This window comes from Schistocerca gregaria, chromosome 4 (assembly GCF_023897955.1).
Source record: "Schistocerca gregaria isolate iqSchGreg1 chromosome 4, iqSchGreg1.2, whole genome shotgun sequence".
Taxonomy (NCBI): domain Eukaryota; kingdom Metazoa; phylum Arthropoda; class Insecta; order Orthoptera; family Acrididae; genus Schistocerca; species Schistocerca gregaria.
In genome coordinates, this window is record NC_064923.1 from 259008863 (window position 1) to 259030989 (window position 22127).

At 44.3% G+C, this 22127-nt stretch overlaps 1 protein-coding gene across 5 annotated transcripts in view; it reads right to left on the bottom strand.

Annotated features, from left to right (window-relative positions):
* LOC126267438 (adipocyte plasma membrane-associated protein Hemomucin-like) overlaps positions 1-22127 on the bottom strand; it is a 250578-nt gene that overhangs the window by 40710 nt on the left and 187741 nt on the right. For all 5 annotated transcript variants that reach the window (XM_049972700.1, XM_049972703.1, XM_049972702.1 and 2 more), the window contains one exon: positions 4946-5080. In XM_049972700.1, coding sequence (XP_049828657.1) covers positions 4946-5080 — 135 coding nt within the window. The remainder of the gene's footprint in view (positions 1-4945; positions 5081-22127) is intronic.

The window sequence follows — 22127 nt, forward strand, 5'->3', positions numbered from 1 at the left end:
CAGAACGTCTCTCTATGAAAAACCACTAATTTCAAGAGAAGTGAAGGTGTTGCCGTTCGATCTCAAGAGTATCACAATCGAGGCTATAGTGGAAAAAGTAATAACCAGTCGTGGTTCAGTTTTCAACACCTTGCATGACTTTTTAACATGAGGAAGGTCGCCGCCCGCTGGCTTGTATTACTGCTCACATCCTTTCAGAAAGCTCGCCGAACTGTGGTGGCAGTGGAAATGTGACACCTGCAAGGCCAATGCGGATCACTTAATTTTAGCTGCCTCATCACCGTGAATGACTGCTGGGTGTATCGCTACGGTTGTGAGACAAAAGAGGAAAGCAAGCTGTAGAACCATGTGTATTCAACACCCCGAACTAAAACAAAGACCCAGTCATCATTGGGCAAGGTGAGGCCGAGAGCATACTGAGAATTCTGTTGTGTGGTGCTAAAAGATTACACTCGTAAGGGGCAAACCGCCACAGGAACATACTATCGAAATTTTCTGTCGAGATTACAGGATGCTGTCAAAATGAAGTGTCATTGGAATCTGTCCAAGGAGGTGTTTTTGCTCCACAACAGCGCCTTATCTCATTCTGCACAGTGTACAGCAACATATAATGCTTTATTGGGGACCAAATTTTGTCTCAACCCCCCCACCCCCACCCCCACCCCCACCCCGATCCTCACATGATACACAGCGACTTCTTTCTCTTTCCAGAATGAAATTCCACTCTGCAGCGGAGTGTGCGCTGATATGAAACTTCCTAGCAAATTAAAACTGTGTGCTGGACCGACACTCCAACTCGGGACCTTTGCCGTTCACAGGCAAGTGCTCTACCAAATGAGCTACCCAAGAACGACTCATTACCCGTCCTCACAGCTGTACCTCCACCAGTACATCGTCCCTTACGTTCAAAACTTCACAGAAGGTCTCCTGCGAAATTTGCAGAACTAACACTCCTGGAAGAAATTGATAGAGTACTTGCCTGCGAAAGACAAAGGTCCCGAGTTCGAATCTCGGTCCAGCTCACAGTTTTAATCAGCCAGGAAGTTTCTTTCACTTTCCTTGCACGAGGAGAACATTGCACGGCAAGTATTTCTTGAATGACGACTAGGTAATATGTGAGCTGGAACTTTTCCTAAAATTATGTAATTAACTTCATGTTTTCGACATGATGATTATCGCTGTATGACTATCGCTCAAAACAAAACAAACTCGCTCCCTCACCCGCCACCCAGGCAGACTTACCAGACTGAAGAAAGCCAGAACATGTAATGGACATTAATCAGTAGCAAGTCTATCAAGAGTCGTGAAATCTCAAAAATATTTGGCCATTCACTGCTAATCTCATGGCAAAGAAAACACCAGACACGTCTGGGTTCTAAGAATTTCCAGTTGCGTTGCACCTTTATTTGCAATATGTTTTGTTGTGTCACCAGCCAGTGCCAAACACTTCTAAAATGTGGGCTAAGAATGTATACTCACGTAAATGAATGTAATGTAGCTGGCAAAAAAAATAAAAAAAAAAAAAACCTGACGGTTTTGAAAATTAAAAGTTTCAGGGGAAGTGTAATTTTTTAATGAAGATGTATTCTCTTTTTTATGAATAATTAGTGTGTATCGCTCTTTCCTGAAAATAACATTCGCTAACCGTTCACCATGCTACAAAAAAAAAAAGACATTTATATAGTCTCTCTGGAAGAGATAACGCACCTTGCAGCAACATACCATTTGAAATCTGCCGAATACACTTACAAATACGATATTTTATTTCGTCGATACTGGGTCGGTGTTTTTCATGAAATTGCTGTTTGAGATAGTCCCACGAAAATCAACCAGATGCTGTCCGGTCGGGCGAACGAGCAGGCCACTTAACGTCCCCAGACTGGGAAATGAATCTGGTTTAGAACTTTTCATTCAGTACTCTTGTGAAAAGACGTGCGGTATCGGCTGTTGCTCTGTCTTGCTGGTGCTATGGAGGACCCAATGTTTGCAACACGGGTGAGTAGTGCTAAGAATTTACCATCTCAGTGCGACCATCATTCTCAAAGAAATTCATTGCAATAACGCGCTCGGAGGAAATGGCGAACCATACTGTCACTTTTCCACTGTGCATAGGATGCTCCAGCTATTCACGCAGGGTGTGCGCAACCCTAAATAGACAGTTATGTTTGTTTACACGCCCAGGCAACTGGGAATGGGCCTCAATAACCTGTTCACAACGTTCTCTTCAACTTGCAGAAGCTCCAAGAACTCGCTGCAAAACTGAAGTCTCTTTGTCTCAGCCCTTTAAGTAAGCTGGTGGATAACTTTTTGGTTCTAGTGAAGTTTTTGGTGCAGGATACGGTGAACGCTGCTATCCACCAACCCAAGTACGATAGCTTGCCGCCGAGCTGACCATTGATGACTACTCAAGATCACGTCCCACGCACGATTCGCGTTTGCTGTGTGCATACCGAAAGAGAACGTCCTGCAGGTCTGCTGTCCTTCACAGTTCCATCTTGACGCCATTTAGATATCCATAGCAACAATTTCAAAGTCTGAATTGAGAAGGTCTCCTTTTTTATGCCATGTATGAGTGCTGCACTATTTTAACCTGGTTTAACTTCTGTTATTTGACATTTTGGACTCATATTTTATATGAACCTGAGGATGAGACATAGGTCCCGAAACTGGGTGGTGCTTTCCTTTAAGAAATAAAGAAATTACAACTGTAGTGGATCTTGTCATTGATGGATTTTCTTATTGATGATACGAGTTATATAAAAGAACACAGTCCACTTATATGAGAGCTAAGCCTATGGAATACTATTGTTGAAAATTCTATTTTCAAGTACAATTGCTAGTAGAGATGTAAAGATTCGCCAGTGTCATTAGAGATGTAAAGATTCGCCAGTGTCATTAAGTGTCAGTTTAAAAAGCATTGCTGGTTGTATGGGCAACAAACAGAGTTAGTAACTGAATTTTGGGACGATTTCTGAAAGTGTTCGTTGGAAAAAAAGGAAGAATATTTCATTATTTACCTTACTTCTTGCTAAAATGAGACGAAACTGCAGTTATACAAGAAATTAAGAATATACTGTCAATTATTTATTGAGAACAGATGTCTGCTGTAAGTTACAACGTGGAAGCTCAGTCGACGACAAAGTTAAAACTTACTAAGCTCAAAGGGACAGTGAATCAAAACAACAATATAGAGTCAAGTATCAGATACAGACGCTGTTGTGGTTGTTACGGGACAGCACAAGGTCGGGACAGTATAAAATACGAAGGTCGTTCAATAATTGAAGCTCCAATGGTTTTGATTTTTTTTTAGATTCGTTAATGTATCCAACATAAAGCAATTTTCGGTGCTTCAAATTTGATGTTTCTTCTGCACGTATGCGAAGTTTCGAAAAATTCTGACGGATGCAGAGCCGCAGTGAACCATCAAAATGGTGTTTACCCACAACCCTCATTACAAATAACGAGATGTAATTGAATTATCGGTTGAGGGAAAGAAACCGTGATGAATGATCAAATATATTTGCGTGAAGTGTGTGGTAATGACTCTCTCGATGTAGCATTGTTAGGCGACGCGTAAAGGGGAATTAAAGCGTCAGGGACTGCAGAGCTCCATTATCAACCACGTTAGGTGCACCTGACATGGAGAATCGCGTGGATTCCATTACTCGTGCAGATCACAATGTGACAACTGGTTCCACAGCTATCAGAGAGAATTGGAAGTACGTGTACAATAACTGAGACTCTTAGGTATTCAAAGGTGTGCTCAAGATTGGGTTCCATGAATATTCACAACAGACAACAAGATTAAAGAAAGCCGTGTCATTTTCACCGAGAAGTCTGAGGCAAACGGTAAGGCCTTTCTGTCACATATTATTATAGGGACGGAATCTGGATGCATGACTGAGCCGAAATCAAAAAGTCAGTCATTGGAATGTCCACTCGCAGTCAACAAAAAAGTAAAATTTCTAGGCAGTTCATGGTGACAGCCTTTTGGAGTAATGAAGCCATCATTCTTGTGAACATATTGCCAAAAGGGTCAACCATTAATCCAGGGATAAACGTGAAGGCTCTAAACAAACTCAAGAACCGATTCCGATGTGCCCAGTCTGACAAGAACCCAAAAAATTAATCTTGCTCCAACACGACAATGCGCGCACACACACAAAAGTCTCAGAATCCCGGAACACATCTCCTGTGTGGTTCGATACCATTGAGTCATCCACCCTAAAGTCCAGATCTGTCGCTCTCTGACTGCCATCTGTTTGTGCCACTCAAGGACCCTCTCAACGTAACACACTTTCGAATGTGATGAGAATGAAATTCATGCAGTGAAAACGTGGCTATGAGCACGAGCCTAGAGCTTTTACCAACAAGGAATACATGCTCTTACACAAGGCTAGAGTAAGGTAAATGGAAATGAGCGTTTTGCGTCATTGGCAGGGAGGTCCCTTGCGGGGCGGATCCGGCCGCCTTGGTGCAGGTCTCATTACATTCGACGCCACATTGGGCGACCTGCGCGCTGGATGGGGATGAAATGATGATGAAGACAGCATAACACCCAGCGGAGAAAATCCTCGACCCAGCCGGAACCAAACCCGGTCCCGTTGGACGGCAATCCGTCACGCTGACCACTCAACTATCGGGGCGGACGGAGGAAAGTCATAGAACGTGAATAAGACCAGGTAAAAAATTAGTACATTTGAGAAAGTCTACTGATATCGTCATCAAGCTCTAGCTCTTAAAAGTAAATATGTTCTGAGAAAGAAAATGTGAGGCATTATTTATTGAATGACTCTCGTATATTCTTCATAAACATTTCATATTTAATCGGGACTCGTTATACTGCACTTACCAGTGCCAATGTTTGCAGTGGTTGTGTAGGGAATTCCCTTTGTTGCTGCCTGCCTCCACAGTGATGAGGAGTGGTACAGTGAGAGGCCCTCACCTGAGAATCCTGTTGCGGCCAGTCTCCGCGATGTACAGGTGGCTCTGGTCAGGTGTCAAGAGCAGTCCATTGGGGAAGCGTAGTTCGTCGGCCAAGACGGTGTTGGTGCCCGTCTCTGGGTCCAGTCGCAGCACCCTGCCACACAAAACACGATCCAAATACCACACAGTTTGTGACATCCACACCAAGCACTCAAACGCATGTTATGAATTGTGAAAAGGGACTACAGATTATATATGTTTCATGGGATTACTGTGAACAGGAGCTTTGACTTACAGATTCCCTTAATATTCTTAATTCGAACATTTATCAGTAACGAGCGTTGGATGATTAGCAGTTAACTTTAGGCACACTAGAGACTTCGAAAGAATAAAAATATCACGGAGCAGTATTTCACGCTTATGGGACGTACACTTTCTAGTCACATTATGTGACCACATGTCAGGAGCCTGAGCAAATACCTTTTGCAGCACGAGCCGCGCAGGAAGTCAGTGAGGCTCTGGAAGGTGTCAATTCCACTGCTGTGTCCAGCTGCTATAGATTTCTCGGTTGTGGATCGATGGCGCGAACAGCCCGATCGAGGTGGTCCCATAGATTCTCGATTGGCTTTAAATCCGTGGGGTTTGGTGGCCAGGGGAGTATGGTAGACCCATCCTGGTGTTCTTTGAACCACACACGTACACTGTGAACTTTGTGACACGTTGCATTATACTGCTGGGAGATGCCATTGTGCCAAGGAAAAACAAACTGCCGTTGGAGTGCATATGGTCCCCCGGGATAGAAGCACACTTGTGTTGATCCATTGTGTGTTGCACAATGGCGAGATAATCAAGGGGATGGCACAAAACATCCCACTGACGCTCCCGTTTTCTGCCTGGACTCTGCCGGACATTGTTGTAAGATGTTTGCTTTCAGCGTTTTACGGCGTTCACGCTAATCGCCATCTGTCCGAGGGCATATAAAACGTAATTCATCTGAAAAGGGCCATCTATCGCCACTCAGTGAAAGTCCAGTAGCGGCATTGCATCTGAACAGCAGTCAGTAAGAGTGCACGAAACAGGCGACTGCTGCCGAGGTCCGTATGCAGCAATGTTCGCTGAATGGTCGTTGAGGAGACTCTGTTGGTAGCCGCTTGGTTCATCTGGGCGGTCAGTCGCTCAACAGGTGCGCATCTATTCGCCTGTATACATCTCCGCAGCCGTCTCTCACCCCTGTCATCTATGGCTCCTGGTACACCAAAGCTGGCCGTTGTGGCCGAGCGGTTCTAGGCGATTCAGTCCGGAAGCCCGCTGCTGCTACGGGCGCAGGTTCGAATCCTGCCTCGGGCATGGATGTGTGTGATGTCCTTAGGTTTAAGTAGTTCTAAGTCTAGGGGACTGACGACCTCAGGTATAAGTCCCATAGTGCTTAGAGCCATTTGAACCATTTTTTAATTTATAATGCCCTTTTGGACGTCAGATAAACCACTCCGTTTCCACATTACGACAACAAAAGCACTGTTTTCCGCGCGCCCCTCATCCCCCGAAGGCTTTATATACTCTCCACTATCAGTGTTGCCGCCCAATGTCTATGAGTGGTTATAACGTGTTGACGTCGAACAGCCGGCCGTAGTGGCCTAGCGGTTCTAGGCGCTACAATCCGGAAACGCGCGACCGCTACGGTCGCATGTTCGAATCCTGCCTCGGGCATGGATGTGTGTGATGTCCTTAGGTTAGTTAGGTTTAAGTAGTTCTAAGTTCTAGGGGACTTATGACCTCAGCAGTTGAGTCCCATAGTGCTCAGAGCCATTTGAGCCATTTTGACGTCGAACATGAATGTGACTCGACTGCACTTTAGAGCCCATGTTTACTGGATTTTTTTTCTTGTTTTGGTTCATACTACCTCCTCTCAGAATATGGAAAGTGGAGACCTTGCAGTGGAAGAGATTTGTTTCAAGTATTGAAGATGAAGGAATGGTCATAGCATTTCAGAGTCCATGTTTACTGGACATTTTTGCTTTGAATGATCGTTCCCGTCCTATCTCTGAATACTGACCGTTCCTTCTCGTATACCCTGTAGAACAAAGGTCAGACCTAGAGTAGAGTGTGCCGACGGTTGTGGCCGAGCGGTTCTAGGCGCTTCAGTTCGGAACCGCGCTGCTGCTACGGTCGCAGGTTCGAATCCTGCATCGGGCTTGGATGTGTGTGATATCCTTAGGTTATTTAGGTTTAAGTAGTTGTAAGTCTAGGGGCCTGATGACCTCAGATGTTAAGTCCCATAGTGCTTATAGCCATTTGAACCATTTTTGAGTAGTGTGCGTACAAAGTAAGTTGGCCCATACCTTTACGGGGGGAGGGGGCGGGGGGGGGGGGGGTTGAGGGGAGGGGACAACAGTAGAGTTTGGGGCTCCGTTGTTGTGAATGACGACTGCAGTGTAGAAGAGATGTAGCAGCTCGACAGCTGAGGCCTATGCACAAATCTTTGTCTCAAATAACTCTTAAGCTACTGCCAGCGAGTCTCGAAACGATCGTATTGACTGGTTCCGATAACTTAATAAATATAGGATTTCGAAATCAATATTTTCTCATTAGATAGTGGAAAAAGAAATAATCATATAAACTAATGATCAACGAAATCAAAACAAAATCGAAAACGCGCTGCTAGAAGGACATATCATAAAACAAAGAAGGGATAAAAATCTACTGCAGAGAATAACACCACTTATTAGAATGCTGTGTAATAACAAAGACATGTGTCACATGAAATTTGTGTGTCGTTCGCCTGAAAACCTGTTCAGCAATACTGCCTAATAATAAAATCTTCTTCAGCGTCTTTCCAAAGTAGTGAAGCTATGGCAATTACTTGTAACTACAGTCTGATTTAAAGTAGTTGTCACTTGACGTTTGCGCTGCGAAGTTGCGGTGTTGTCACGTCAAGCACTGGCTGGAGGCAGCCGCCTCAGCGCATCGCTACCCCCGGCAATAGAAAATCGTTTTAAAGCCTGTATCTTCTACAAAAAGTAAGTAAAAAATTTCAAACCCACATATGTTGTATATCTCTACAATGTCTCTCAATCTGTCAAATATCTATTCTTAATTTTAATTAGGACAAGAGTTACATTAATTTGTTTTTAAACCATTTAAATTCTCTAATTCGCAAACAGCTTCTAACTTATCACGTCATTACTGAAAAACTATTGGTGTCATAGCAAACTATTTTTTTCCATTCATTACCAAAATAATGTACTCGGCAAAGAATCGTTAAAACTTTTCGTAGTGCATTACGTTTCCTGTATATAAATTTCTGAAAAGAGCGTTTTTAAGCAACCCTATCAGACCTGAACTCGATACAAGTATGACGTTTAAAATCTCTATCTTCTATAAATATTATGTAAATATTCTGAAATTTACGTACAGTATCGATAACAGTGGTATCTATAAGCATATCACATATCGTTTCTTAATTTTAATTAGGGCCGTTGTTACATTAACTATTGAAGTGTAAGAAATTTTCGCGTCCGGAAATGTTTTCTTCTTTAGGTTGCAAATCTCGAAAACTATTGCACACATTGAATAACATCTTGGTGTATAAACATAATGAAATAGAATTAAAATTCAGTCTAACTTACTGTAAGGCAATGACGAGAGCTGGCCAAACAGTATTTCTTAGTCTCACAACAAGAATAAGAATTAATCGAAATAAATTCACAAGCACAATATTTAATGGCAGTAAGTACACTACATACTAATCAGACAATGCGAAAACACTGCTTTATTCAGAGTCAGTGGAACTATCCGTGTCGCTGCTCGTATTGAAAGATATAATCAAGTCTTCGACACTTTGTTGTAAGATACCTTCTTTGTTCCATGCGTCCTGTATCACTCCTTTCACGTGATGCACTACCTTCTGTCAGTCTCTTTCAAAAGTCGTTCCACTTCGGTTAATGTGAATTTCTTATTTTCTGCAGCAATATGCCGTTTAACCTGAGCCCAAATCAGCTCTACTGCGTTGAAATAGCAATGGTAAAGAGGCAATCTGAGCACTTTATGCCCGTATTTTTTTGCTACTTCATCCACAATGTAAATCGGGTTCTTTGGCTTGTGTTGCGATACAAGTTCTAATAATTCTGCCCTTGTCAAATTACTGTCGAACTGTACCTTATGTTTCTGATACCAGTTAACAATGTCGTTTTTCCTCGTTGCCTTTGTGTGTGCTTTATCTTGTATTACTAAGTGATAAGGAGGGTTATCCATAACAATGATAGAGTTTTTTGTTAAGTTCTGGGGCTCACAGTCTTCAAACCATTTCACAAAAGTATTGTGGTTCATCTCTTCGTGGTAGTCGGAGGTCTTATTTGAACTGAATAGCAGCAGACAATTTGGAATGGAACCTTTTGAATTTCCGGAATGTGCTACAATTATCCTTTTTCCTCGGCCGATCGGAGCTGCCATACTACCGCTGATGGTACCGGCTGTCCAGCCTTTTTATAAACTGTGTCCTGCATTCACCCACGTTTCATCGAGCCAAACGATATAATCAAAATTTGTCCCCACTAATTCTCTAAGAAAGCGGCTTCGCCAGGTTGCAATATCTGGCGTTCCATTAGTAACTTTCTGCCAGAGATGGATTTATAGCGGAATCCTAACATTTTCACGACTCGTCACAAAGACGATTTACTACCCTGAAACAGGTCAGCCGCTGCGAGGGTAACATGTAGTTTTTTGAGTGTTGGATACTCCTTCCTCGAATAAAATGCGAATATTTGACGACGAATGGCATCTTCCTGAAAAGAGTCAAGTTTTGTGACCCTCTTGTCTAGTCGCCTCTTTTTCCCAGGTGTCTCCAAATTAGATGATTCACTTGAGCCTTTTTTCGGGAATTTCTCCTTGCAGATACTTATTACTAATCGTTCGCTAAATTGTAGAGGAGCTGCAGTTCGCTCCACCACCTTATCCAAAGGAACGAGAGGCCCTCCTACATCCCTCTCTCTCTCAGAATGCTTCCTTAAGGAACGGCCGGCCGCGGTGGTCTCGCGGTTCTAGACGCGCAGTCCGGAACCGTGCGACTGCTACGGTCGCAGGTTCGAATCCTGCCTCGGGCATGGATGTGTGTGATGTCCTTAGGTTAGTTAGGTTTAAGTAGTTCTAAGTTCTAGGGGACTAATGACCTCAGCAGTTGAGTCCCATAGTGCTCTGAGCCATTTGAACCTTAAGGAATACACGTATTCACGCGCCTGACTGCCTGTAACGACGCCATGTCCGCCACTTTTTGGAGGTTTCCGAGGAGTGTGCAGCCTCGGCCTCCCTCTCTTGCGACTGCTTTCATCAGACATCGTAAACACGCGAAGCTACAAGCCACTCAAATCTCTCACCCGCACGTTTACAACGGTTCGCTGAGGACTGGCTGGCACAATGCCTTGGTCTTTTTTTTGGGGGGGGGGGGGGGGGGGGGGGAGGAGACCAGATAGCGAAGTCATCGGTCTCATCGGTTTAGGGAAGGACGGGGGAGGAAGTCGGCCGTGCCCTTTGAAAGGAACCATCCCGGCATTTGCCTGGAGAGATTTAGGGAAATCACGGAAAACCTAAATCAGGATGGACAGACGCGGGATTGAACCGTCGTCCTCCCGAATGCGAGTCCAGTGTTTAGCCATTGCGCCACCTCGCTCGGTACAATGCCTTAGTCAGCTCAGCAGAGGGAAGTGGCAACGCAGTGGCAGCCGACAGCGCCGGCTGCCATTGGTTTATTGGTGGCGGGAGCCCTGCAGTCCGTTGACTGTCAAGTGACAACTACTTTGAATAAGATTGTATGTTTTCTTTTCTTTAATAAGCAACTGGAACAGCTGGTGGTTCCTAGACAGGTTTAATGCACCTATATCACGTGAAGACTCCAATGCCGTGTTTTACAGCATAAAAACACGCTATATGGACGGAAATTCCAAGGGAACAGCAGCCTTCTCGCCAAAGTAGACCACAGAGATCTGATGACTGGTGGCCAGGGGAGATGAGACACAATTGGTCCTCGTGCTTGTAAACAAGGGCCCTATGATGATGGATCCCAGCATCACCATTTGGGAACAAACATTAAACCAACTAATGAACGTGATCAGCCAAAAAGTTCACATAATCCTGGGCAGTTTGCGATCTTGTAGAGTAACCATGAAGCCCATGGAATACAACGGTATAGCTGGTCAAATCGTCACAAGACCCCCGTGTTTCACTCTTGGCAACAAGCAGTTTGGATCGTAAGCTTGGGGTGGAGTACGCCATAAGCAAGCTCGGCCAAAAGTTGGGAACAGTGTGAAACAAGACTCATGCCTCGGCTTCAAGTTTTCCTGTTATCGGCTTTGCATCACTGATGAGTGGTTTTTGAATTCTAGGTCGCCGTGCAGTTACTAGCTTATGGAGATCTTTTCGTGTTGTTTTCCCGCTGGCAGGTTTCGCAAATGCGATACTCAGTTCTGCAGTGAGTTTTGCATCTGTAGTCCTCTTTGGTTCACCATGCTCCTCTTCGAAGGCCGTCTGTCGCATTCATACAACAGCACAATTTCGTCCGCGTTGTAACGTCGGCGATGACGGTTTTCCACTTTCCCTCTATGCGCACGGTCTGGGGTGCGAAAAATGGTTCAAATGGCTCTAAGCACTATGGGACTTAACATCTGGGGTCATCAGTCCCCTAGACTTAGAACTACTTACACCTAACTAACCTAAGGACATGACACATATCCATGCCCGAGGCAGGATTCGAACCTGCGACCGAAACAGTGGCGCGGTTCTAGACTGAAGCGCCTAGAACCGCTCGGTCACAACGGCCGGCTGGGGGTGCGATTTCGTATGACAGCACTCTCATGGTTAACCCATACACCATGACAAAAAATTTCTACATCAATCTGGTGATTCGAGTTGTTGTGCTGCCTTTCAAGAACCGTGTTTTCCAACAGACTAACGCTAGAACACATACCGCTGTTTTTGCCCATGATGCTCTACAGAGTGTCGAAATGTCTTAGCTTGCTCTATCACCAGATCTGCCTCCAGTCGAGCATATAAGGAACATCATCGGACTACAATTGCAGCAAACAGCCTTAACCATCCCTGTATTGGCAAACCAAGTGCAACAGGCATGAAACTCCATCACACCAACTGACATCCGGCACCTGTACAAGAAAGACATTGCATGCACGTTGATACCGATTATTATGTACCAGAATTTCACATTTGCATTGACTTAACTCGCGCTTGCATTAACGTGTGATCTTGCAATGTTAAGCACTTGAATATGCTATCTAGACCAAAGTAATCCCGAAGTTTCATTAGTGTACATTAATTATTTTTTTGGTGTTGGGACTTTTTTCCTACAGTGTATATTATTAAGCGACTATCTTGGAACCCAGTATCATTTGCAGGTTACCTATCTAACGCTATCCAGGGGCAAGAAAAATTTGATTTTTAATATATCGTGTAGTTATTGATCAAATTAAAATGCTATCATAATGTATTCATAAAGAGGTACTATCTTATATTAAAAGCGTAACTGAATGAGACAACTATTACTGTTAGAAGCTGTGCGGGTCTCTTGACGCTGTGTAACTGACGGCTCACAAAAATGGTTCAAATGGCTCTGAGCATTGTGGGACTCAACATCTGTGGTCATCAGTCCCCTAGAACTTAGAACTACTTAAACCTAACTAACCTAAGGACATCACACACATCCATGCCCAAGGCAGGATTCCAAACTGCGACCGTAGCAGCAGCGCGGTTCCGGACTGAAGCGCCTAGAACCGCGAGACCACCGCTGCCGGCCGATGGCTCGCAAATAGACGGATATTATACACCCATTATTTGAGAATGAGAGCGCTTACCGACTTGCCACAGACTTTACACATAATTTCAAACCTTTACAAAACTTATATCTCTGATAGGCAGCGAAAAATAACGAATTAATGAAGTTTACCGCCTACTACATTTTCACTGTTGATGGAGTAAAACTTTAGCATCAGACACGATGTTTTAATTTACTACTTCTTTACTACTAACTCTATTCGCAATGCAATTAGCAGACAGTATCCACATATATCACTGTTGCAACTGCAAAATTGTATCATTGTATGACACGTAGTTCGGTAAATACGACGTCATAAACATTGTGGTACGCGAAAAATTTGCTTTGGTTTAAAAGTGTTCCATAATGAGAGCACTTAGCGACTTACAACAAACTTTAACCATAATTTCAAACCTTTTACAAACTTTTTCTCGTTTATATGCTTAAAGTAAAATATTTAGCACCTTAACTGAACTGCAACCATACGTCTAAAGCTGTTTTACACATGAGTGTTCGATTTTTAAAGAATCGGGTGTTTACTTGTGCTACACTGATCGCTATCGGGAGCATCAGAACTGATTGCGTATGGTTTTTTTCCTTTATAGAGTTTCGATTCCCCTGAAGGGGGCGGGCTTGCAGCAGCTTATTACGCTGCTCTTCAGCCTACAGAATTTGTTTTAAAAAGATGAAGATAATAAAAAATAACAGTTGGCGATAAAATCGGTGACTTAAAGGTAAAATGGCAGAAAATTCTGCAACTTAAAACATAAAACACAGGGTTGATGATGCTAATAAAATACACAGGAAGCAGAAAAATAATAGACAGACAATTAAAAAACACGGCGACAGTCTGGTTTCTATTCGCAAGATATATAAAATGCACACCCAGCGACAGCATGATTTCTGTTCACAACACTGTGGAAAGACGCACAACACTGAACACTCACTTAAACACTGCACTAAAAAGTTGGCACAAATATGACATACCACAGCCAAGAGCAGGTGGGCAGAAACTGGACAGATGGCGGGAAAAAAGGGGGGAAGGAGAGGAAAAGTGAAGGGGAGAGGGGGGAAAGGAGCCAATGGAGGATGAGGATCCATAAAAGGGGTGGGGGTGCTGAGCAGATGTACCAGGGAGGGGAAGGCAGAGGAGGGGAATACAAAAGGACTCGGGTGGGGGGGAGAAGGGAGATAAGGAGAGGTTAGGTGGGGAGAAAATACAGGATGGAAGGGGGGAGGAAGAGGGAGCCCAGGGAAAGGACAGAGGAAAGGAGGGGGGTGAGGATCAGAGTTGATAGGAGGGATAAATGGAGGGAGAGAGGGCATCATCTGGGAGGGGGAGTTGATGGAAGCCACTGTGGGAAAGGAGATGTAGGGTGTAGAGATGGACGGTAGGGGGGATACAACAGTGAAGACGTGGCAGGGGGCAGGGATGGGAGAGGAGAGGAGCAACCAGGGGATGAGGGCGTTCAAGGTGGTGGGAGGTGTAGAGTATGTGGATATGTTTGAGGAGTAGATGGGGGAAAGGAATGAGATCATAGAGGATCTTCATGGGGGACATAAGGTGTATACAGAAGGCAAAGCAGAGTGCATGACGCTCAAGGATCTGGAGGGACTTATAGAATTTGGGGGGGGGGGGGCACATATCCAGGCAGGACTGGCATAGCAGAGGATGGGACGGATTAAGGATTTGTAGGTGTGGAGGATGGTAGAGGGGTGTAACCCCCATGTCCGGCCAGAGAGGAGTTTGAGGAGTCGGAGGCGTTTGTGGGCTTTGGATTGGATGGAGTGGAGATGAGGGATCCAGGTGAGGTGACGGTCAATGGTGAGGCCAAGGTAAGTGAGGGTGGGGCTGAGGCGAACAGGACGGGCGCAGACAGTAAGGGAGAAATCCAGGAGCCGGAAGGAGCGAGTGGTACGACCTACGACGATTTCCTGGGTCTTGGAAGGATTGATTTTCAGGAGCCACTGGTTACACCGTGCTGCAAAAAGGTCAAGGTGATACTGGGAAGGCGTTGGGACCGTTGGAGGGTAGGAGCGAGGGCGAGGAATGCGGTGTCATCAGCATATTGCAAGAGGTGTACTGGAGGGGCGGGGAGGGGGGGGATTGGGGCATATCTGCCGTGTACAGGAGGTAGAGGAGAGGGGAGAGGACAGAGCCCTGGGGCACACCTGCAGAGGGGTAGAAGGTGTGGGAATTGGCATTATGGATGGTAACATAGGAGGTGCGGTGGGAAAGGAAGGAGGCCATCAGATGGATGTAGTTGATAGGAAGGGCGTAGGTTTGGAGTTTAAACAGGAGACCGGGATGCCAGACATGGCCGTAGTCCTTTTAGAGGTCAAAGGAGACAAAAATGGCAGAGCGACGGAAGTTAAGCTGGAGGGAGAGGAGATGAGTGAGGCGGAGGAGTTGGTCATCAGCAGAGAAGGAAGGTCGAAAGCCACATTGGGTGTTGGGGAGGAGGTGGTTTTGGCGGAGGTTGTGATGGATGCGCCGGGAAAGGATGGATTCCAAGAGCTTGCTGAACACCGATGTGAGACAGATAGGACGCTAGGAAGAGGCATTAGATGGAGGCTTGTTGGGGTTTGAGAACATCAGGATACGGGAGGTTTTCCACAGGTCGGGATAGAAGTCAGTGGCAAGAATGACATTGTAGAGGGTGGCAAGGTTTGAAAGGAAGGAGGGAGGGCAGTGTTTGAAGTGGCGGTAGGTAATGCAGTCGTGGCCAGGAGCAGTGTTGCGTTTAGTGCGGAGTGTGAGGCTGATGTCCTGTGTAGTGATGGGAGTGTTATGGTTTTTTCATCTATGAAGCCTTATAAAATCTTGCTAAGTGCTGATTTTAAATATGGCGTTGTTGAGCTCTAGAGGTACCTTCTAGAAAGCTGTATTTGTAAGTGGCGAAACATATAAGGGTAAGTATAGAGTTTTAATCATCATCTCGAAAAAATAGAGTTACACAATTATTTTTCTGTTTGTTTGCAGGCACATGTCTGAAGACCAGATAAAAATTGAAATCCCAGCTCCACAGTACCATAGCACGGCGCTGGAGTAGCCAAAATAGAATGGCGCAACCCGTTGATAGAGGGCGCGGTAAATCAGACGGTTGAAGATGAAATCTGGATAGGACTGACACAGTTATAGCATTCCCGTTGCTACCATAAGCGAATTACCCCATGTTAGTTCGTTTGAAAGACTGGCTGCGTCTTTTATTTTTGCTCCTCTAGCGTGCTGCGGTACAGTGGCACGATGTTTCAATGTGCAACATTAATGCAGGCCTGTGCTTGGAAACAAGACAAAGATTAATTGCATAACTTTATTTTTTTTTCGAGGTGATGATTAAAACTTTATAACCGTCCATCGTATGAATACGTCAGAAAGTGTACAACGCCTGCACAATCATGCAAGACCCTTATAAACGATTTTTATGATATGAAAATCTATCAGAGTTTCTCTTTACAGAGGCATTTACACGAACTCTTTGTAATTCGATCTCAGTACGTCTCCCAGTGTTCCCGGATCATTTGTAAACTTTGTTAAATGAAATGTATGAACACCAGTGATGGATGAGCTGCTTCTGGCATTTCGTACTTTCAAAACGTGACGAGAAAGACATCGAATTTGGTCATCAATCTCAAAGTTGGAGTGAACAATACAGCGCGTTACTGCCCGTGGAATCCACACAGGGCGGCTCTGGACGAACGGTCAGTATTTAGGGTTATGACAAGAACGATCATTCGAAGCAAAAATGTCTAGTAAACATGGGCTTTAAAATTCATGCCTTGAGAGTTATGAGCGCTCCTCCGTCTTCGATACTGCAAGTTTCTTGCCTTATGTATTTTGAGAGGAGGTAGTGTGAGCCAAAACAAGAAAAAATTGTCTAGTAAACATAGACTCTAAGACACATATCTTAACAGCTATGAGCACTTGTTCAGTAGAGGACCAGTGTTTTACAGTAGCGAAGATGAACAAGTGCTCATAGCTGTTAAAGTACGCACTTTAGAGCCCATACTTATTGGAAAAATATTTTCTTACTTTGATCCACACTACCACCTCTCAAAACATGGAAAGCAAAGTGTTGTGACCAGACGAAGCTACAATCGTCAGCCACAATTGCGGGTTCTTTGACCGCTCTGGAAACATATGAAATATTAGTTAACCTTATTACATAAATGAATAAAAGATTTACCGAGCTTTGACACTCTTCTTGACCACAGGAGCACTGAATAATTTACAACTCTTATGGACTAGCCATGCATCGGTTCAGTACTATGATGGTGACTACTGCAGCTGAGGTCTCGAACTGGGCGAGGTCTTGCTAGCTAGACACTAGATTGACCTCAGCGTGAGGATGCAACTGTGCTGAGGGAAGGTGTGGTCTAGATGAGTAGCGAGCCCTCACTAATATCTGTGGTATCGATTCGCGTTGCCAACTTTGGTGTGGCAATGAGATTTCTGTGCAATACCACAAAAAGAGCTTTGCAGAAGAAAAGATCGAAGATGGAGAAGTGCTCATAGCTCTTGACGTACGCATTTTAGAGACCACATTTACTAGACATTTTTGCCTCGAGCCGGCCAGAGTGGCCGAGCGGTTCTAGGCGCTACAGTTTGGAACCGCGCGACCGCTACGTCGCAGGTTCGAATACTGCCTCGGGCACGGATGTGTGTGACGTCCTTAGGTTAGTTACGTTTAAGTAGTTCTAAGTTCTAGGGGACTAATTACCTAAGCAGTGAAGTCCCATGGTGCTAAGAGCCATTTGAACCATTTTCTTCCCCCCCCCCCCCCCCCACCCCTCGTGTGATCGTTCCTATCACACGGCTGTACATTGATCATTTCTCCTCAGACACCCGTGTACGTCAGCTTTCTTCAGATCAGAATTCAAACCTCCCTACCAATTACACGGCTTGAAAAAAATGTTATGCTGTGTATGAAGTTCCTGAAAAGTACTCGAAACCAGTGATTCCCAACAGGTGGTCCGCGGAGCCCCAGGGGTCCGCGACGTATGCAAGAGGGGTCCGCAAGATGCTATTAGAATAACAAATATATTAAATATATTTCGTATGATAACAGATTTGTTTTGGCCGCTTCCTGCATGAGCAGAGCTTTAGCGAACGCCAACTTTGTGTGTCTAGCGTCTCCCTAGAGCCGACTGACACTAGCGCACTCTAGTGCAAAACTAGAATTAGATAGAGGCAAATAGTTCTGCTGTAAGCCGTTAGACTGCGCGCGCTGCCTCTTTGTAGCGGACAATGACAGCAGTTACTTTACACAGAAAATCGCATTTCAGACGACAAACGGCCATTGTTAATTAATTGCCAGTGCTTTCACAGACCATGTTGTTTACATATTCAATATTCTGTATTAAAACAGTAGTGTTCGTAAAGCGTTGTTTTCGCGGAAGCTACAGTTCGCGTAGTTAAAAATGGACCAATACACTCAGTTTTAATTTTGTCCTCTCATTTTCAGTTCATGCTCAATTTGTACTTTTTGAAGGAGTTTGTTATACTAAACATCCAGATTTGAAGACAAAGATTTTGAGCAATAATCAAAAATTTAACAATAACAATGGAGGCTAAATTGATAAAGTTTTAAGCTCAATATTTTTTCAGTAATGAATATGTCAATGTTTTTTCTAAGTACCAAAAATAGAAAACGTATAACAAGACTCTTAATTTGGCTTTTTTAAGTACTTGATACTGTGATATGACAAGGTACTAATCATGTTCGATGAGGGCGTCCTGGAGAAAATTTTGTTGGGAACCCCTGCTCTAAACTATTAGGGAGCGAAATCCGAACGTTAGATTCCTAATACGAACGAAGTAAACTACACAGCCATTAATCATAAATTAAATTATTTTTATTTGGATAGGCGAGTAGTTGAAATAAGTCTTGGATTGCTTCATTTGTTGCCAGTCGCACTGAGTAACGCATTGTACAGACTGATCGTGAGAAAGTGTCTTGAAGGAGACACACAGTAGCTAGCGAGGGTCGGACAAACGACGGAAGCCATTTGATATGCACACATACTGCTTGCATGTGAGCGAAAGTGAGACAGCGGCCACTAACGGAGACTAGCAACGGATACTGCATTCCCCAAGTGACAGCTGCTCTAGCCGCTTGATTCTGTTGGTGTCAAGAAGACTATGGTACCATACATTGAAACGTGTGCACCGTAACATGCCTGGAGACGTTCTAAATACGGAAAAGATAAATAAGTACTCGCTTATACAAGGTGGGTAAGGAAAACACCGATAACATTTGTACGATTTCCGAGACGGTAAACGTATCTTTCTAATAGGGCTCCCTGTCGGGCTATGCAAGTTTCGGTGCTGTGGTTTCGACGTCTGAGAACGGTTGTGTCAAAGCTTCTTGGTGCTGTGCTGGATATTATAATATTTTATGCAACCTATTAGCCATCAGTCACTATGTTTCCATCGATGTAGCTTACGAAAGACGAAACTCGAAATTCAGAAACTGTTTTTGGGTGTATTGGTTCTATGTTTACGCCTGAGGGAGTTAAGTTAGACCCGTCGAACATTAGTTTTCCGATCGTCAGCTACTTTATAGAAATGGCGTCTGAAAATCTGCTGTTCTCATTTTGTGATTTAGTCGGGACAGTGGTTGTTTCTGTTCATTTAAATACTAGAGGTAGGCAACTTCATCCTCAGTCGAGTCTTTCTACTTTTCCTTCGCTGCACAAAAAGTCACTCCGTCCAGATTAGTCGAAAATTTTGAAAACGAGACGTAAGCTCATTACCCAAACACGTTCCAAATACAGTTACATGTTTACATGGGAGCGAAAATCGATTTTGGAAGCGGAAATCGAGCAGCTAGTACTGCATTTCTATGATCAACAGAGGAGCATTTGTATGACCAAGCAGAGGCGGTATTGAGAAATTGGTTTACGAAATCTGGGTTTGGGAGCTCCATGTAAACATAGTGAATGTAAAGTTGACCCATGGAATGCCGCCTGTTGAACGCCTACAGTGAAGGTACCCCAGCTTCAATTGGTAATATCGAACAAAATGATTTTAAAATACGGAGATGTTTGTTCTAACGCCCGTCATGCTCGTTTATCTGTAAAATGCCGCATTTGTGTACGATCGAAGGTCTAGTAGTTTAAAGACTCGAGAAGCACGAGTCACTGAAGATGCAATGTTGTCTAACCGACAACAATGACCAGGAGATTACCAAAGTCACAAATGAGACACTATTCTGGAAAAGACTACACACGTGCTTGCAACATTGGGTACACCGGTGTGCAAAACGGAAGGACGAGAGAAACTTTCGCATGATGTGTCACTGCCAAGAAACATACTTATAGTACGATGAAATCACACTCAGAAAGAAAAATTACTATATGGTACAGAAGGTAACTGAAAGAAATACGCAGTGAGACGAATAGAAAGGGCGCTTTCAAAGTGCGTCCACATGAAGCATTTTTCTGTTCAACTTTGTGCATGCGCATGAATTTCCGATAGGCCAACTACGCATGCCCATTTGTGAATGCGTAATTTCCTGGAAATGAAGGTCGTGCTTTAAGCGCATTGCTTCCCGCCTTCTGTGGGAATCTTTGCTCTTTTTAGCAGGCGATAGGCAGCTGGGGCCCATGTGTACTTCGTTTTGTAGTGGGCTGTGAAGGGATTTACGTGCAATAATGTCTACCGTACTGATTCCGGAGACACGCTTAAATTTATAGACCATTACAGACAACGAAAAGTCGTGTGGAATGCAGCTTCTAAAGATTATGTAGATAAAAATTTGAGATATAGTACACTGAGCGTCAAGTATTAGATATACAGGGTGTTTCAAAAATGACCGGTATATTTGAAACGGCAATAAAAACTAAACGAGCAGCGATAGAAATACACCGTTTGTTGCAATATGCTTGGGACAACAGTATATTTTCAGGCGGACAAACTTTCGAAATTACAGTAGTTACAATTTTCAACAACAGGTGTCGCTGCAAGTGATGTGAAAGATATAGAAGACAACGGAGTCTGTGGGTGCGCCATTCTGTACGTCGTCTTTCTACTGTAAGCATGTGCTGTTCACAACGTGCAAGTGTGCTGTGGACAACATGGTTTATTCCTTAGAACAGAGGATTTTTCTGGTGTTGGAATTCCACCGCCTAGAACACAGTGTTGTTGCAACAAGACGAAGTTTTCAACGGAAGTTTAATGTAACCAAAGGACCGAAAAGCGATACAATAAAGGATCTGTTTGAAAAATTTCAGCGGACTGGGAACGTGACGGATGAACGTGCTGGAAAGGTAGGGTGACCGCGTACGGCAACCACAGAGGGCAACGCGCAACTAGTGCAGCAGGTGATCCAACAGCGGCCTCGGGTTTCCGTTCGCTGTGTTGCAGCTGCGGTCCAAATGACGCCAACGTCCACGTATCGTCTCATGCGCCAGAGTTTACACCTCTATCCACACAAAATTCAAACGCGGCAACCCCTCAGCGCCGCTACCATTGCTGCACGAGAGACATTCGCTAACGATATAGAGAACAGGATTGATGACGGCGATATGCATGTGGGCAGCATTTGGTTTACTAACGAAGCTTATTTTTACCTGGACGGCTTCGTCAATAAACAGAACTGGCGCATATGGGGAACCGAAAAGCCCCATGTTGCACTCCCATCGTCCCTGCATCCTCAAAAAGTACTGGTCTGGACCGCCATTTCTTCCAAAGGAATCATTGGCCCATTTTTCAGATCCGAAACGATTACTGCATCACGCTATCTGGACATTCTTCGTGAATTTGTGGCGGTACAAACTGCCTTAGACGACACTGCGAACACCTCGTGGTTTATGCAAGATGGTGCCCGGCCACATCGCACGGCCGACGTCTTTAATTTCCTGAATGAATATTTCGATGATCGTGTGATTGCTTTGGGCTATCGGAAACATACAGGAGGCGGCGTGGATTGGCCTCCCTATTCGCCAGACATGAACCCCTGTGACTTCTTTCTGTGGGGACACTTGAAAGACCAGGTGTACAGCCAGAAGCCAGAAACAATTGAACAGCTGAAGCAGTACATCTCATCTGCATGTGAAGCCATTCCGCCAGACACGTTGTCAAAGGTTTCGGGTAATTTCATTCAGAGACTACGCCATATTATTGCTACGCATGGTGGATATGTGGAAAATATCGTACTATAGAGTTTCCCAGACCGCAGCGCCATCTGTTGTTGACAATTGTAACTACTGTAATTTCGAAAGTTTGTCTGCCTGAAAATGTACTGTTGTCCCAAGCATATTGCAACAAACGGTGTATTTCTATCGCTGCTCGTTTAGTTTGTATTGCTGTTTCAAATATACCGGTCATTTTTTAAACACCCTGTAAATTCTTCGATCATATTGCTGTAAAGAGTAAGATACCATA